This window comes from Ilyonectria robusta (assembly GCF_021365365.1).
Source record: "Ilyonectria robusta strain PMI_751 chromosome Unknown BGZ61scaffold_31, whole genome shotgun sequence".
Lineage (NCBI taxonomy): Eukaryota > Fungi > Ascomycota > Sordariomycetes > Hypocreales > Nectriaceae > Ilyonectria > Ilyonectria robusta.
In genome coordinates, this window is record NW_025764465.1 from 56,705 (window position 1) to 72,146 (window position 15,442).

At 50.0% G+C, this 15,442-nt stretch overlaps 6 protein-coding genes across 6 annotated transcripts; 3 read left to right on the forward strand and 3 right to left on the reverse strand.

The window, feature by feature from the left end:
• Positions 1–185: 185 nt before the first annotated feature.
• Positions 186–1,273, reverse strand: BGZ61DRAFT_484602 (chaperonin 10-like protein; the record flags this gene model as incomplete). Its single annotated transcript, XM_046249629.1, has 2 exons — positions 186–613; positions 763–1,273. 2 exons carry the CDS (start codon positions 1,271–1,273, stop codon positions 186–188), a joined length of 939 nt encoding a protein of 312 aa, XP_046097035.1.
• Positions 1,274–2,921: 1,648 nt separating this feature from the next.
• On the forward strand, positions 2,922–5,418 carry BGZ61DRAFT_462382 (ASST-domain-containing protein). Its single transcript, XM_046247283.1, has 3 exons — positions 2,922–4,148; positions 4,216–4,845; positions 4,896–5,418. The coding sequence occupies exons 1-3, from the start codon at positions 3,405–3,407 to the stop codon at positions 5,325–5,327; spliced, it is 1,806 nt and encodes a 601-aa protein (XP_046097036.1). The 5' UTR covers positions 2,922–3,404; the 3' UTR covers positions 5,328–5,418.
• A 1,204-nt stretch (positions 5,419–6,622) lies between these two features.
• On the forward strand, positions 6,623–9,145 carry BGZ61DRAFT_484604 (ankyrin repeat-containing domain protein; the record flags this gene model as incomplete). The annotated part of the gene is made up of 2 exons (XM_046249630.1): positions 6,623–7,092; positions 7,147–9,145. The coding sequence occupies 2 exons, from the start codon at positions 6,623–6,625 to the stop codon at positions 9,143–9,145; spliced, it is 2,469 nt and encodes an 822-aa protein (XP_046097037.1).
• A 359-nt stretch (positions 9,146–9,504) lies between these two features.
• On the reverse strand, positions 9,505–11,178 carry BGZ61DRAFT_367317 (Tannase/feruloyl esterase; the record flags this gene model as incomplete). The annotated part of the gene is made up of 3 exons (XM_046241775.1): positions 9,505–9,840; positions 9,890–10,663; positions 10,711–11,178. The coding sequence occupies 3 exons, from the start codon at positions 11,176–11,178 to the stop codon at positions 9,505–9,507; spliced, it is 1,578 nt and encodes a 525-aa protein (XP_046097038.1).
• A 752-nt stretch (positions 11,179–11,930) lies between these two features.
• Positions 11,931–13,820, forward strand: BGZ61DRAFT_367152 (major facilitator superfamily domain-containing protein; the record flags this gene model as incomplete). Its single annotated transcript, XM_046241753.1, has 4 exons — positions 11,931–12,648; positions 12,710–12,829; positions 12,902–13,157; positions 13,214–13,820. The coding sequence occupies 4 exons, from the start codon at positions 11,931–11,933 to the stop codon at positions 13,818–13,820; spliced, it is 1,701 nt and encodes a 566-aa protein (XP_046097039.1).
• Positions 13,821–14,225: 405 nt separating this feature from the next.
• Positions 14,226–15,299, reverse strand: BGZ61DRAFT_367022 (trypsin-like cysteine/serine peptidase domain-containing protein; the record flags this gene model as incomplete). Its single annotated transcript, XM_046241740.1, has 3 exons — positions 14,226–14,467; positions 14,527–15,012; positions 15,119–15,299. The coding sequence occupies 3 exons, from the start codon at positions 15,297–15,299 to the stop codon at positions 14,226–14,228; spliced, it is 909 nt and encodes a 302-aa protein (XP_046097040.1).
• Positions 15,300–15,442: the final 143 nt, after the last annotated feature.

Genomic DNA, 15,442 nt, shown 5'->3' on the forward strand with positions numbered 1-15,442 from the left:
AGCATAGCTGGTAATACGGTTTATGGATCCAGAATACAGATGTCCGGGGGGCGGCAAAACGAATAAGTGTTGAAGTCGGGGTTAGAGGTGTCAAAATTAAAATACTAAAAAGGGATAGCAAATATAAGAGTCCCAGTATCTTTGAGTCGAATATATCTTAGCATTTGACGCACTAATCGTTCGTCTTAAGCCACGCTAATGCAGATTTTACCAATATGTTGCCCCCCCATCATGTATTCACATGCCGCAATAACCTCGTCGCGGCTAAACCCGAACTCCTTTTCCACCGGCAACTTCAGGCCTTTGGCCACCACGAAGCGAGTGACGTCTTCAAGCTGCTGTTTGGATCCAACCATGATGCCACGGACAACGGCCCCCTTTGACAACGCGAGGGCAGCAACATCTGGCATTTCATCTTGGGCACATGCAGCGAGGAATCCAATCACCGAGATGTTTCCTCCGTACGCCACTGCATCAATGCTCTTTGCGATGGTCCCTGCACCACCATTTTCCAGAATGAAATCGGCTCCCCGACCCTTGGTTATCTTCAACACTTCACTAGACCAATCGGGGGTTTGGTTATAGTTGATGGTGTAGTCCACTCCGTATTGTTCTTTGACATGCCTTCAGCTTGCTGTCAGAGGACGAAGTGATGATGGTGACAGCCCCTGCAGCCTTGGCAAGTACAAGGCCAGTGATAGAAACGCCGCCAGTGCCTGTCATTAGTTAGCCTCAAAGCGTGCAAATTCCAGGATGTCATACCGAGAAAGAGAACTGTCTGTCCTGGTTTTAAGGCAACGTTTCCATACAAAGCATTCCACGCCGTAGCTCCAGTGCAAACCAGAGTTGATGCTTGCGCGTAATCAAGTTGGCTGTCTTCGGGGATCTTGACCAAGGCATCGCTAGGCAATGCTATATATTGCCTGAGTGCGCCATCAACATTTCCTCCAAGACTGTGATTCCAATCCTGGATTGCTCCATACGGCGTGTTCAGGTCGAAAGAGGAGATGACTCTATCATGTGGAGCAAAGCCTTCCACTCGATTGCCAACACTAACCACGTCTCCGGCGAAATCGGAGCAAGGAACCACGTTGCCCTTTACGGTAAATGGGTATTTGCTGGTGGCTACTGCAACATCGCGGTAGTTGAGTGATACCTTTCTGATCTTGATGAGGACTTCGTTGGGGGAGGGGACAGGAATAGGTTCGTCATTGACAACAAGATCGTGAATGGAAGTGCGCTGGGGAAGGCGAAAGACTTTTTGGAGAGCCATATTTGATGTAAGCACTCCGGCGATTTGGGCTTTCATGGATGGCCAGAAGTATTATGTATTAGGGGTTACTCCTGAAGCAATCTTTATATTCGCACATCTCAAGCACCACAAGCATCGTATCTACAACGGATTTTGAAAACTACAATGAAACGAGCGCTGACAAATTCAATCTCGGTCTGGTTGATTTCAAAGCATGCTTCCTATTATAGTGATGGACTGTTTGGTAATGTAGACAGCGTGGAGAAGAAAGTCTGTGGAGACTCTCACTGCGGATGTGGTAAAAACAAGATTTTTGAAATTTCTTTGGGGTTGAAATTATGGCTCCAACGTGTTGGGGGTAAAAAATACGACATTGATGCAGTACATCCAAGCTCAAACACGTTGATTAATCGTGCCCACAATTCTTACAGCTTTCAGACTTGGGGCATTCCTAAGAGAAATACTATGGCCTGTTTTTATTCACAGTAGGGAGAGGGAAATGGCTGGACTTTGAGAATGAACTAAAGCTAACTAACAAGTGGCGTTTGATACTAGACTTAGTAGAGGCTGTAACAAGGCTTCAAATTTGGTGGATTTGGAGCGGTACCCCAATTGGTATTAGACGATTTGATCAATTCATAGCCATCTGTGTTAGCTTACCTCAACCCTGGATTATTGTAATGCATTGTTGCTCTAGTGTATCAGATGGCGTGTCGTTCGGCGGCTTGGTCCAGGGTAAGCATAACGAGCTTACTTGTGACCAGTGAACGGGACGCCACGAGCGGCATGGGTGAGATTGTTAGTCTCAATTTAGCGGGATCGAAGGATTTTTCCTTTATCTCACAGCTAGCGCCGTTCTTCAAGCCGCAGGTTACATCTGAAGTAGCCAGAGTGGTCGTAGAAAGAGCCCGGGAGCTGTCGGGACAAGTCCAGCATCCGATCCTAGATGGCTCCAGATAGAGTGGAACGTGGGGTCGTTGTCGTGCTGAAGCCGCCAAGGCCGTAGTTAAGGAGATCGCACTTCTTTTCGGTGGGTCAATATGCTGAGGCCTGGCAAATTGGGTCCTTGAAACAGATGGCGGCGCATTCCGCCTCGGATCGTTGGTATGGAGAGCGGGTTGTGTCTACCTCGTAACTTGCTGCGAACAGCCCGGCGACGCAGCCACAAATGAGACCTTCTTCAATATTGGTACTTCGCTGGCAAATGAGGGCACAGGCATTCACTCAATATGGACGACACCGTTTACTGGCCACAGAGTAAATTCACCTGGTGCAGGCTGCCCTAACTGAGTATTCCAGCCTTGATCTGCTTGTGTTGGCGATGTTAGCCTAGGCGCTACGCCCAAACTATTAAGTGCCACAGGGCGGACCGCTTTTTAAGTAAATTGACTAGACTATTGGAAGACCAAGCGATTCATACATAGCCCTAGCGAACCCACCTGGGAAATTACGTGGCACTTGTTCCTCCGACTGAAGGGAGAAGGCGATCACCCCTGATCTAAATAGGCTGTGTCTTGATCACGATCTGGAACGTCCAACATTCCCCGCGTAGACCGGGGGAATGCCATCCGTGACGCGGCGTTCTTCTGAGTCTCCTTCACAGTCCCTGGATGCTGAAGCCATTTACCCGGCCTCGCAATTCACTAGGCCCTGGCCACATGGCATCGTCGTCAATGGTGTATGCCCACCCCTTTCCCTCGCCCTCTGCCGGCGCCTATCCGCCTCCTCGACACACTGCGCCACTCGTTTTAGTAACAATTCAGCCAAGTCAGAAGTCTAGACGCTGACCATTTCCCCCTTGACTCCATCCGTAGGGCGAGTAATTGGTGGACGGGCTATTGCATTTTCCTAGGCCCCCCTTGCCAAGGCATCTGTGGATGGACGCCGTGTTCATAGGGGACGGACCCTCGGCCAGCAACGGAAGTCGGTCTTCTTCGATTGAGCTGTGTCTTTGAACTCGATTTCTGTTTCTCGTTGTATTTTTGATTCGCCCTCGTATTCCTTTGCAGCGCGTCTAATATCTTCTCTTCCTTGGTTTTTTTTGGCTGCTCGTATCCGTGGAAACGGGGGTCGCTCGATTCCCCAGCTAACAGACTCACTTATTCCAACGGACGGCAGCGCGGAGGGGATTTTTACTGCTATTTAGGCCACCATGATCTGCACTGGTTCAGCACGAGCCCTGGCTGGCATCATCGCCTCACTCTCTTCACTTCCATCTTCAGTAATCGCCGACGTCCCTCTCTATACCGACCTCCAGTCGTATCAGGATGGAGCGCTCGGCAACAAACCGCTTCAGACCTTCCATTCGGCACCACTCATTGTGGCTCCCATTTACCAGGTCAGCGCACTTGAGCACTACGACGGCGATGATTCCGAATACCTGTTCATGACCGCGTCTTACGCAGGGCGGTTTGGGCCCAGTATCGTCTCAGCCAAAGACCTTAGCCTTATCTGGGGTGATGAGAACTACTTGTTCTCCCAGGCGGCCGAGGCCAGTTGGTTTAAGAACCAATGGGTCATGTCTGTCTATGCCGACCGGGGAGTCCGCATCATAAACCAGCACTACCAGCTGCTTTACTTCGTGCTCCCACAAGGCGACTTGGCCACCCTCAGCGCCGATTCCCACGAAGCATATCTCACGGCCGATGACACTGTCCTCTTGATTGTTTGTCCGGAGATAAACGTGAATTTGACATCGTTCGGTGGACATGAATCTGACCCCGTCCTGAACTGCCACGTCCAAGAGATTGAACCCGTAGGGAACAAGGTGCTCTTCCAGTTTGGGACTCTGGAATTCTTTGACGTTTCCGACACGTACTGGAAATACAAGGGAAAGGGTGTCTATGATCTCAGCACGCCGGCGTTTGACTTTTGTCACATGAACAGCATAGAGAAGGTGCGCATTCCCTTGACGTCTACAGTGAGGTGAATGGGAGTGTGGAGGCTGACGTGACCACACATAGACTCCCGAGGGAGATTTTCTGATTAGTTACCGCCACTTGAGAGCCATTATTCTTGTCGATGGCAGGACGAGGGAGGTTAAATGGGTAATGGGCGGCAAGAGAAACCAGTTCAACGGCATTTCCCAGGGCAACAAGTCGGCCACCTTTTACTGGCAGCACCAGCCGCGCATGACTGGCAAAAACCGAATGCTCCTTTTTGACAACGCCGGCCTCAACAACGGCTATTGTCCGAACCGCACATGCTCCCGCGGACTGGAGCTTGAGTTCGATCCTGTCAAGAAGACGGTCTGGGTCGTCAACGAATACTACCACCCGCAGGACATCATGAGCAGTTCAAGAGGAGGAGCGCAGCGACTGGCCAATGGGAATACCCTCATCGCCTGGGGCCAGAACGCCATGTTCACCGAGCACACACCAGAGGGGGAGATCGTCTTGGATTTCCAGCGAGGCCGAGTCGGCCATCACGACCACGGAAGCCCACCCCTCATCGCCTACAGAGCCTTCAAGGGTCCGTGGGAGGGAAAGCCAACGTGGGGACCTAACATTTCAGCCACTGTCGAGGTTGAGGGAGGACCAAAGAAGATCTTTGTCTCGTGGAATGGAGCCACTGATGTCGACAAATGGGTGTTGGTAAGTGGCTAATATCGTTACGTTGAAGATCCAGAGCTGACTTATTCTAGCTTCAATCCGACGACGTGTCCAAACTCACAGGATCCGGCACTATTGTCGCCCAATCTGCCCGTCTGGGTTTCGAGACTCCATTCGACATTCCACTCAAAACAACATTCGCCCGAGTCGCTGCGATTGATATCAACGGCAAGATCATTGGATCTACTCCAGCGGTTGAAATCCACACTGGGACGCTACTCATGCTCGACTACGATATTACCGACCTCAAAATCGAAGAAGCCGATTCCGAATTAACCGAACCAGCAGAGCCAACCGAAGTGGCAGACGCTGTGATCATGACCCATACACCCGCACCTGCACCTGCACCAACGGCTGCCCCATCGCCATCGCTCAACAATGGTTCGCAGTGGGTTAATGACACTGGCTCCCCCTTGACCTTTTTCTACTTTGGAGCTGGTGTTATCTTTGTACTTGCATTGTAAGCTTCCCGTCAATCTGGCAGCCTCCAACTCCCAAAGCGCCTCGGTAGTCGTTACTGACAATGTTGCAGAGCATATATCTTGTCTGTTGAAAAGCGTCAACGATTCGTTGAACTTCGGCGATTGGTCCCCTGGAAATTTGGAATTCCAGGTGTGAAGGCAGGATATCAACCGGCAGATCCCAAGGAAGCAAAAGGCGCCTAATATTCTGTGGGCTCTTGTACGGACAGTGGCGTGGATATGTAGGTCGGCGTAAATATGCGGGACGGCGTTACGAGCACATGTATATAACAACGTGTAAGGCTTTAATACCAGCTGGATCGAGCGATACCATAATGTTGAAATTTATAATTTACGACTCAATCCATCGTCCGTCTTCTCAATTTGGGGGCGGTTCCGCGAAGGGCACAGCCGATGCAAGTCGATTACATAGGTATACGAGAAATCCAGTATCTTACAACTAGTTTTTAAACTTATTTAATTGAGCTTATGAAGAATCTCAAGACACGTCAAATTTGTCATCGTCTTCATCTGTAAGACGCCAGCTCTAGACAGGTATACCAAGAGCCTTCACGTGAGTCTATAATCAGTAGGCTAGAAAATTAATTTGATGCAGCAGTGGACCAAAGACCGAAACGCTATGCGGTCGTTTGTTCTGTTCTGGTCGATAGCTGCGCGATGATACGCTTCTAATTCTACACAAATGTGAGACAGAACACTTTAACCTACTTGATTAGTTTGCATCACCTGGCGTCCGATGTGCTCAGAGGACATGGTGATAAGAGTCGAGAAGTATAGTGAAGGAATCGACCCCGCTTCCACATTCATATCGACGCCATTGTCCAGGCCAGTCCAGGCCCAAGCCACGACGCCATCAACGACGTCGACCGTCCCATTCATTGGCTGAGAGTCTTTCAGCTCTCATAGCTGCCTAAACTCAACAAAGGGGCTATTTCGGCATGAATGACACGTCATGCGTCATGGGGTACTGGTACTTCACATGACCCGATACAATAGCATATTCGTAAAAACCTCTCGTCAGAGCGGGCCGCGGAGCCTGTATAGGTACCTGTATATACGATATGGAGTTTTTCGACATGTGACGATTAGGTTAGTCTTACTACTAAAATATTCGTAAATGTTGAGTGGGTTCGTGTGAAATCTACGGACTTCAAATCACCCCGCACATTACGGATCGCGCTGAATGCCCCAAAAAGACCCATAGACGGACGGTGTTCTTCCAAGATCTTCTCACGAACATCAAAGCCTCCTTTCGTCCCTTCGTCTCTTTGTTTACAATGGATCCCATCACCCTCATCGGCGCTATTGCCTCGGTAGCGGGCTTAGTGGACCTGGGAGCAAAGCTCTGCATCACCTTACATGACATGGCAAAGGTTTTCTCCTCCGCGCCAGAAACCATTGTCCTAATGGACAGGGATGTCTCCTCGCTACGATCGGTGCTGCAGCAACTCCAAAGTGAATTGGAAAAGGGAAATTCACACGCTCTAGACTTGCCTCGCGAAACCAGGATCAATCTTCAAAACGTGCTTGAGAGCTGCGAACTTGTCTTTGCAAGCTTGAAAACGATTCTGGACAAGTTTACAAACTACCCCAAGAAGCTCGAAGGAGCGGGGGTAGCAGTAATCAAGATCAACTCAATCAAGATAAGATTCCGATGGACGATGGAGGAGAGCGAGGTGGTTAGGATTCGCAAGAGTTTGCAAACCCACGTGCAGACGTTGCAGCTGACTTTAACTACAACTACCGCGTAAGTAAATCCGCAGAAGGGGTTTTTGTCAGAAACTGACATCTCTGAATCCAGCCTCGTAGTTGCTCTCGTTCACGATGACACGACATATATGATCACTCTACTCGAGGATCTCCACTCAAGTTTGCAGAGAACTGCCACCATCACATCGGAGACCGTAGTAGGTCTCCAGGTTCAAACTCCATTCCAGTCCATAATACATGACCCTTCAACGACATCGACTGCTCCACAAGGGATTGAACAACAGATGGCAGCAGCTGTCATCACTGATCAGGGGCCGGATGAAGAGCTACTCCCTGGACCTAACGCTCCCAGTAACGAACCAATATCAGTACCAACAGGAGAAATCAACGAGCCGGGATCAGTACAGGTTAAACCACCGGACCCGCAGCATGCTTCTGTTTCAAGATTGACAGTATCGAATCAAGGGAACAGCGCCTCAAAACGCCGTCGATCAGTCATCGCCGTGCCCGGCGAAACGCTCTTTGTGGCTGCTCGAGCAGGAAACAAAAACATCTTTTTACAGATTCTTCAGACTGGCTCAAAGATAACTGAAGTAGAGGTAGACGGCACAACCGTTCTACAGGCCGCAGCGGAAGCGAACAGTCTGGATGTTGTCCTGTCACTGCTCTTTTTTGGGGCAGACCCGAACCTTGGAGGTGGGCGAACGGGCAGTCCACTTATAGCAGCCACGAACAGACAGCATACACAGGTCGTGGCTGCTTTGTTGGAAGCAGAGGCGAATCCGGGTGCGTTTTACCCCGATGCTCTTCCCTGGATGAGAAGCGCATTTCACTGCGCTTTATACTACAAGAACCTCGAGATTCTATCGATGCTGCTAGGCGTGGGCACAGACCCAAATGGAGTCCCGGGTCTCTTGCAGTATGCCTGTTCTGCTGGGACACTTGAGTCAGTTAAGCAGCTCTTGGATGCGAAAGTGAATGTCAACAACGTTTCTGACGACAGGGCTTACTTTGGAACGGGGTTGCAAGTCGCCGTATTTAATAAGCGTACTGATGTTGTTGAGTTCCTCTTGGAACGTAAGGCGGACCCGAATATTATATGTCCGACTTCTCTCCCTTGGCAACGCAGTCCGCTCTTTCAAGCGGTATATTCGAAGGACTCTGGGATGCTCTCAATTCTGCTGGGTAAAGGTGCAGATGTAAAGAGAGTGCCTGGTCTCTTGCATTATGCTTGTTCTGTCGGGACACTTGACTCCATCGAGCAGTTCTTGGACACTGACCTCGATGTCAATGGAGTTTTCGACAACAGCGGATTTTTTGGAACGCCATTGCAAGTGTCGGCATTCAGTAACCGTACTGACATTGTGAGGCTCCTCCTGAAACACGGGGCGGATCCTAATATTACGGCCACAACACTTCTACCTTGGCAACGCAGTCCGCTCTTTGAAGCAGTATATGCGAAGAACTCCGAGATCCTCTCGATACTACTAGATACAGGTGCAGATGTAAATAGAGTCCCGGGACTCTTGCATTATGCCTGCGCCGTCGGGACTCTTAATTCTGTTGAGCAGCTCTTAGTGGCTGACCTAGATATCAACCAGCTTTCCCACGAGAAGGCCTTTTTCGGAACGGCACTGCAAGTCGCGGTATCGAATAGCCGTACTGATATTGTGAGGTTCTTGCTCAAAAGTGAAGCAGATCCTAATATTACGGCTACAACGCTTCTGCCTTGGCAACGCAGCCCGCTATTTGAGGCGGCATACGCGAAGAACGCTGAGATTCTCTCGATGCTACTAGGGGCGAAGGCCGACCCAAACCAAATTCCCGGGCTCCTTCCGTATGTTGCCGAAAACAATGACTTACGCTTCGTAAAGATCATGGTCGAGGAGGGAAAGGCGGACATCGATTCTGTGGATGAGACCCTAGGAACTGCGTTGCAAGTTTTCGCGGCAAAGGGCCAACGAGATGCCCTGGTGTATTTGCTCGATTTGGGAGCTGACCCAAGCATTGGGGGAGGTCGATTTGGGTCTCCGATAAACGCTGCGATGGCAAATGGACATGAGGACTGCACGAAAGAGCTATTGAGCTAGAGAGCTATATGATCACATCGCGATGATTTGAGGGAGGGGGAGGAAATGAACGCCATGGTTGGCATGTCGTTCACAGTGGTAGGTTGCAGAAGGGTTGTAGGATGGCACTTTGCTCGACTCAACTTGACATGCTTGCCCCAATGATGCAGGCCTGCAACATGAGGGTTCCAATCAGATTGTCCGGCACGGTATTGTGCGTAAGTGTTTGAAATTGATAGTTCGCGTACACGCCATCAATAGACTCTATGATTTGTAGGTACACTGGTAATCTTGCCTATGGAATTGAATAATTATATACATATCTGAAAGGAACCCTTCACGCGTTCAAACCTACCTCCCACCCCCACTGGGAAGTGTATCTAGACACACACAAAGTCGTCGCTCTGGAGAGTTCCATTCGCGCTCCTCCCATCCTGCTTAATCTTTGCCATCTTCGGGTATGGGCACAGAAGACGATTCTTCTCCTCTCCATTGTCGTCTTTGTACGAATGCGGCAGTTTCTCTGGGACGGTTCCGTTCTCAACCCACGCTCTCAGGGCGTCGAACGTATTCGAGGGCTGACCTCCAGATCCGCCGGAACAGTGCAGGAGGCCTGGAACTTCGAACATGCGATAGAAATGGTCTGCGCCTGGGATTACTTTCTCCACCATGTCGTAGTAGTGCTCTGTACTTTTGACGGGAATAATTTGGTCACTCTGTGTCAATATCAGTAAAATTCACTCCAATATCGCCCAGTTGACATACCATTCCATGGTAGCCCAGAATTTTGCCACCCTTTTTGTAAAAGGCAGTCAAATCTGGATCGTTTGTCCCGATAATAGAGTCATAACGCTGTATGGAAGCGTGGAAATAATGCTCAAAGTCATCACGGGTCATGTTCTCATACGACCACTCGGAATCAGCTTCAAGAAAGTACTTGATCCAGACTTCTCCAAGTCCCACGGGGACGCCTGTGCACTTCCCATCAGAGGAACACGAGGTCATGGCAGTCCCAATGTCGTTCGTGAGCGCAGTTGTTGATCCCGTGAGCTGGCTACCGATGTTTGGCCCGTACCACATGAACTTGCCACCCTTTGTTTCCGGGCCAGCCCAGGCAGCCTTGGCCAATGTTGCTGCATTCTGAGAAATAGTCATATTCTTCCCAGTATCGGAACAAGCGAATGATTCCCCGACCAGGGAGAGGGGGTCAAATGCGCAGGCAGTATCGTCAGCGATTATGCCGTCGACAATACCATCAAGGCCATCGCATGCATTGACTGCCGCCGTGGTAATCGCCTTCAGTTCGCAGGGATAGGGGTAATAATCCATGTCCATCATCAACATTTGGGGCCAGAAAGCCGATGCAAGCAGCTGGTTCCAAAACAATGCTGGAGCACAGGCGTGGATCCCGTCGTATGCATCTGGATATCGCTGAGCAAGCATCATTCCTTGCCTACCACCCTGTGAGCAGCCGCTCCAGTACGAGTACTCGGGACCTTGACCGTAAAAACTGGCAACCAAGCCCTTGGCAATGATGGCCTAATGTTGTCAGTTGCGAGCTATTAGCGGCTTGGCTGTGAACGCACCTGGTCTTGGAGAGAGACAGACCCAAAGTTGTTGAGCAAATAGAGATTTGGGTTCCCCTCGCTGGCCAAAGCCCAGTTGTCCGGCCCCAAATCATCTCTCATGGACAATCCAGCATCTGTGGTGCTTGTAGCGTATCCTTCCCCCACTGCGCCAGTCATGGCCGTGTAGCTCGGGGAGTACCGGCCTGCAATCCACCCGCCGCCTCCAACAGACTGAAGCCGGCCGTTGTAGTTGTCAATTGGCAACCACGTCTCAACGTGAATGGTGTCGTTTTGGCCAGGATGGGTGTATGTTACAGTCACGTTGCAGAAATCGAGATTCTTCACGGTGACTGTTGGGTGTCCATAGTAGAGGAGACCGTAGGCTGTGGCATTGTAGTTTTCCACTAGGTTGGCCTCCAAAGAGATGACGTGCCCTCCAAAGAGTTGAGGAGAAGCGAGAGCTTCAGGTGAGCAGGACAGTGCCATGGTGTTGGTGTCGTGGAATGGGGTTGAGTACTTGAGAACATTATTTGTGGCGGATGGAGCCCGTACTTAAACTTCCACTCCTTTTCCCTTGTACCTTTTCCAAATATACAATTTCTCATCCCTTTGCCTTCGTAAATCGCCAAGCACTTAGCATATCCCGTCGGATATTGGAGGGAAGGGTGGCGATCCACATGGATCACCCGATTTGGTCAGAGCTTTTGCTCCTCGCGAGTATAGAATCCTTTAATACGGATACTCGTATTCATGATCCAGGAGCGGCCACGCGTAAAGCTTTATTTAGAGATCACACTCCAAAGCTTGACAGGGATTCATTTAGCGCATGGATTGTTTTACATAGTAAAGAAGCATCCCCAGGAAGTGAAGGCACTTAAATTTGAATGAAACTCAAAAGCATCATGTTACAAACCAGGAGTGTCCATCCACATATAGGGAGATGCCGAGACAAACTATTCTCTCAAGTATATCAGCGTATTCGATTGCGATACCGACAGCTGACATCACACCGCTATACCCGAAAATTTCCCACCGTCCCTCGTGCAGATCCACGGCCCGCTCGAGAAACCTCGGAAATAAGACGCTCAGAGATCGACTATCTTGAGTTGACGAACTGGGAATTTTAATTGTTCATCGCTGACTAATGGCAAGCGCCTAATTATTTCCTCATTGTAAAATTATTTCTGACCCGCCCTGCTTGATGATAACCTCGACGAGAATGAACCACAGCAATCAAGATGGCGCAACATGGCACCGTCACCAAAGCCGAAAAGGCTCTGCATGACCAGGTCAATATCCTACCCCGTCGCCAACTCATCACCGTAATGGGCGCGCTGTCTGTCACGCTCCTGATCACCTTCATCGACCAGAATGGCATCTCAGTCACCTTGCCAACGATTGCAGAGAATCTCAACGGTCAAGATACCATCTCGTGGGCTGGGACATCTAGTCTCCTTGCCAATACAGCCTTTCAGATGTTATATGGTCGCCTTTCTGACATCTTTGGCCGTAAGGCAGTTTTCTCGGCCGCCATCTGCCTGCTAGCATTGGCTGACTTGCTCTGCGGCTTGAGCCAGAACCCAACCATGTTTTATGTGTTCCGGGGCGTGGCAGGCATTGGCGGAGGGGGCGTCGTCAACTTGTCCACGATTATTGTCTCGGACATTGTCACTCTGGAACAAAGAGGAAAGTATCAGGGCATTATCGGGTCCATGATCGGCCTTGGCAATATGATCGGACCTTTTTTGGCCGCTGGGCTAGCAAAACAGGCGAGCTGGCGGGTGTTTTTCTGGATGCTGGCGCCGCTCGGGGCGTTGACTTGTGTCGTCACGTATTTCTTCCTGCCCTCAAAACCGCCAACGGCTAGTTTGAAAGAGAGTATCCGGAAGGTTGATTGGATGGGCTCGCTACTTTCATCCATCGCCATCATCTTTCTTCTGATTCCCATTTCTGGAGGTGCGATACTACATTCTCATCAACACGACGTTTACTATCACTAATACTCAGAGTTGAAAAGGCGGTGCCTACTTCTCATGGGATTCGCCCATGGTCATAACCATGCTTATTATAGGGGGCCTTTCAATCTTCCTCTTTTTAGGATGGGAATGGAAATACGCAAAACTCCCCATGATGCCGCGTAAGTCATTTAGGGCCTCATTCGCTCGCTAAAACTTTTTCGGTTCTCTCATGAGTGCTAATCAAATTTCAGTTGATCTCTACCATAACCACATTGTGGTGGTCATGCTGGTGCAGAACTTCCTATTTGGCGCTGTGTACCAATCTTACCTCTACTATATGCCTCTTTATCTGCAGAACGCCCACGGCTACTCGATCTTACGCTCAGCTCTCATCACACTTCCCTTGGTTGTCTTCCAAATGGTATTTTCAATTTTATCAGGTCAATACATATCCCGGCAGAAGCGTTACTTGGAAGTTCTCGTCTTTGGCTTCAGTATGTGGACACTGTGAGTATCTTTCTCCTCCCTTGCGGTATATAGTAGCTAATTTTCAATGTGTATAGTGGGTCAGGCCTTGCCTTGCTATTAGACCGGCATACCAAACCGACCATTATCATCGTCCCGCTCATCTTAAACGGCATCGGGGTCGGCTGCATCTTCCAACCCATTCTAGTTGCGCTCCAAGCGCACACGCCCAAGCCTCGTCGCGCCGTCATAATCTCAAACCGCAATCTGTTCCGCAGTGCCGGCGGCGCAAGCGGTCTTGCCATTTCAGCCGCTGTGCTCCAAGCCCGACTCCGCGCGACGCTCCCATCGAGCTATTCCTACCTTGCCAGCTCGACCTACGCACTGCCTGAGAGCGTCAAAAACGTTTCGGGCGTTCTAGACGCATACATGGCTGGGAGTCATGCTGTCTTCATCCTGCAGGTGCCATTGATTGGTCTTTGTCTATTAGGAACAGTTTTGATTCGGGATAGAGGGCTTGAGCCTCCAGGGGATCCTGTTTCTGGGGAATCTCCAATCAGTAATCAATTTGAGGAAGAAGGTGCTAGTGAACCGTCCACTCGGCCTTATAATACTTCTCCGAGAAGTCGGAAAGGTGTCAATGAGGATCTGGAACTACAACTTATGACTTCTGCAGTAGACCATAATGAGGACAAACGAATATAAAACGATTCTACGAGGAATAAATACAATTCACTGACGGCGGAGAAGTCGTATTGCAGCAGAGATATCATTTGCACAGCCAATAAGTCGTTTACATTATGTCGTCTGGCGCTCTCACTACTATCTGTTGACCACATCTGTCCAACTGCAACTTGCTAGGCCTGCTATCGGCTTTTCTCGACATGAACCACTGCAATCCTTAACCCCTCCCATGATTTGCGAGTGAAAGTCTTTACGTCGGTTCGTAGCTGGCCTCGGGTGTCACAAGGTGCAAATATCTCACATATGCACCCCAAAGCCCTGGGCGGCCAGAAGCAGTATCGATAGGATCCCCTTGGAGGTGGTAAGCTGCTGTCCAGACTCCTTACGAGGAGGCCCGCGTTGGTTGCGGCGCGCTGGTTTGGGGTCCTACAGCGTCGGCTCCGGAATGCTCTCATCCCCCTTTGTGGTGTCGATGTTTCTAATACTCTCAGCAGTTCCAAATTCGGACTTATGGGTGTTGAATAGGTTGATAAACGCGCTGTAGTCGATTCCGTACTCGCCGCCGATTGGGCTACCAACGTTCAGTCCGCCGGTGTTGCAGCAGTCGACCCCAATAGCAACCAAGCGTCCGTAGTCTCCAGTACGCAGTACCGGTCCTCCTGATTGCCCTAACACAAGCATTAGTAAGTCAGAAAACCCGCAGGCTGCGTTGTACTCAAAGACACACCTCCAAAAGTAGACATCCTGTACTCAATCATGTTCAGAGAGCTTGTGGCGAGATCATACTTCGTAGACTGAAAGGTCTCATACATTCCGGCGCCTCGTTCATCCATCAATTTCTTATCACGCACAGATTGATCCCCAGGGTATCCGACTAGACCAATTTTTCCGTCGAACTCCGCAGGTGTGTCCACATAAGAAAAAGGCGAAAGGTTGCCAGTAAAAGGTTTATTGACCTGGATAAAGGCCACGTCCTTCGGGCGGTTTCCGTCTTGAATCCACTCTTGAGTCGTTACCACCTTGCTGCCGTAACGAGCTTGCGTCTGAACGGAGTCCAAAGAGCGCTTCCCGTGGTAGCCAAGGTAGCATTTGATCTGGGTGGCCGCGCCGAAGCCAAGGGTCCGGTCGTACGCGTTATGTCCGGCGGTGACAAGCAAGTCATCGCGAACAAGCCACCCACTTCCCATCGCCCAAGTCGACGTGCCATTTTTGTCTTTGAAACATGCTTGGATTTTGACAATGGCTATACATCTTCAGTCAGATCAGGGTGACATGAAGAAAGGTTGCTGGGCCTGGACACTCGTTTATCTGTCACTTACAACGGAGCTTTCCTCCATCTGCGTAGTCCTGTGTATCAACGGGAATCCGAGAGTCTGGGTAAATTATTGATTCATCACCATCCTGGGCGATGGCTGTTGTTTTATTCACGGCAGTCAATTGATCCCAACTTCCTACCTCAAGGTTCCAGGCAGTAGCCTGAATGGCGGAGTTTTTGTCCATGGAAGATACGCGTCGAAGACGTCAGAGGGGCAGGAGTTGAAGAATGATCAAAAAGAAGTTGAAAGATCGGGGGGTGATCCTGTTTGTACTTATGATGTGCATGTGCCCAAAAGCGCGGGGTTCTTGAGACAGATGTGAGCTGA

Bases quoted from the DNA above. Each gene is read 5' to 3' on its own strand.
- BGZ61DRAFT_462382 (XM_046247283.1), top strand. From the start codon at position 3,405: ATGATCTGCACTGGTTCAGCACGAGCCCTGGCTGGCATCATCGCCTCA. The intron at 4,149-4,215 runs GTGCGCATTCCC...GACCACACATAG, and splicing joins ACATGAACAGCATAGAGAAG to ACTCCCGAGGGAGATTTTCT. The intron at 4,846-4,895 runs GTAAGTGGCTAA...GACTTATTCTAG, and splicing joins ATGTCGACAAATGGGTGTTG to CTTCAATCCGACGACGTGTC.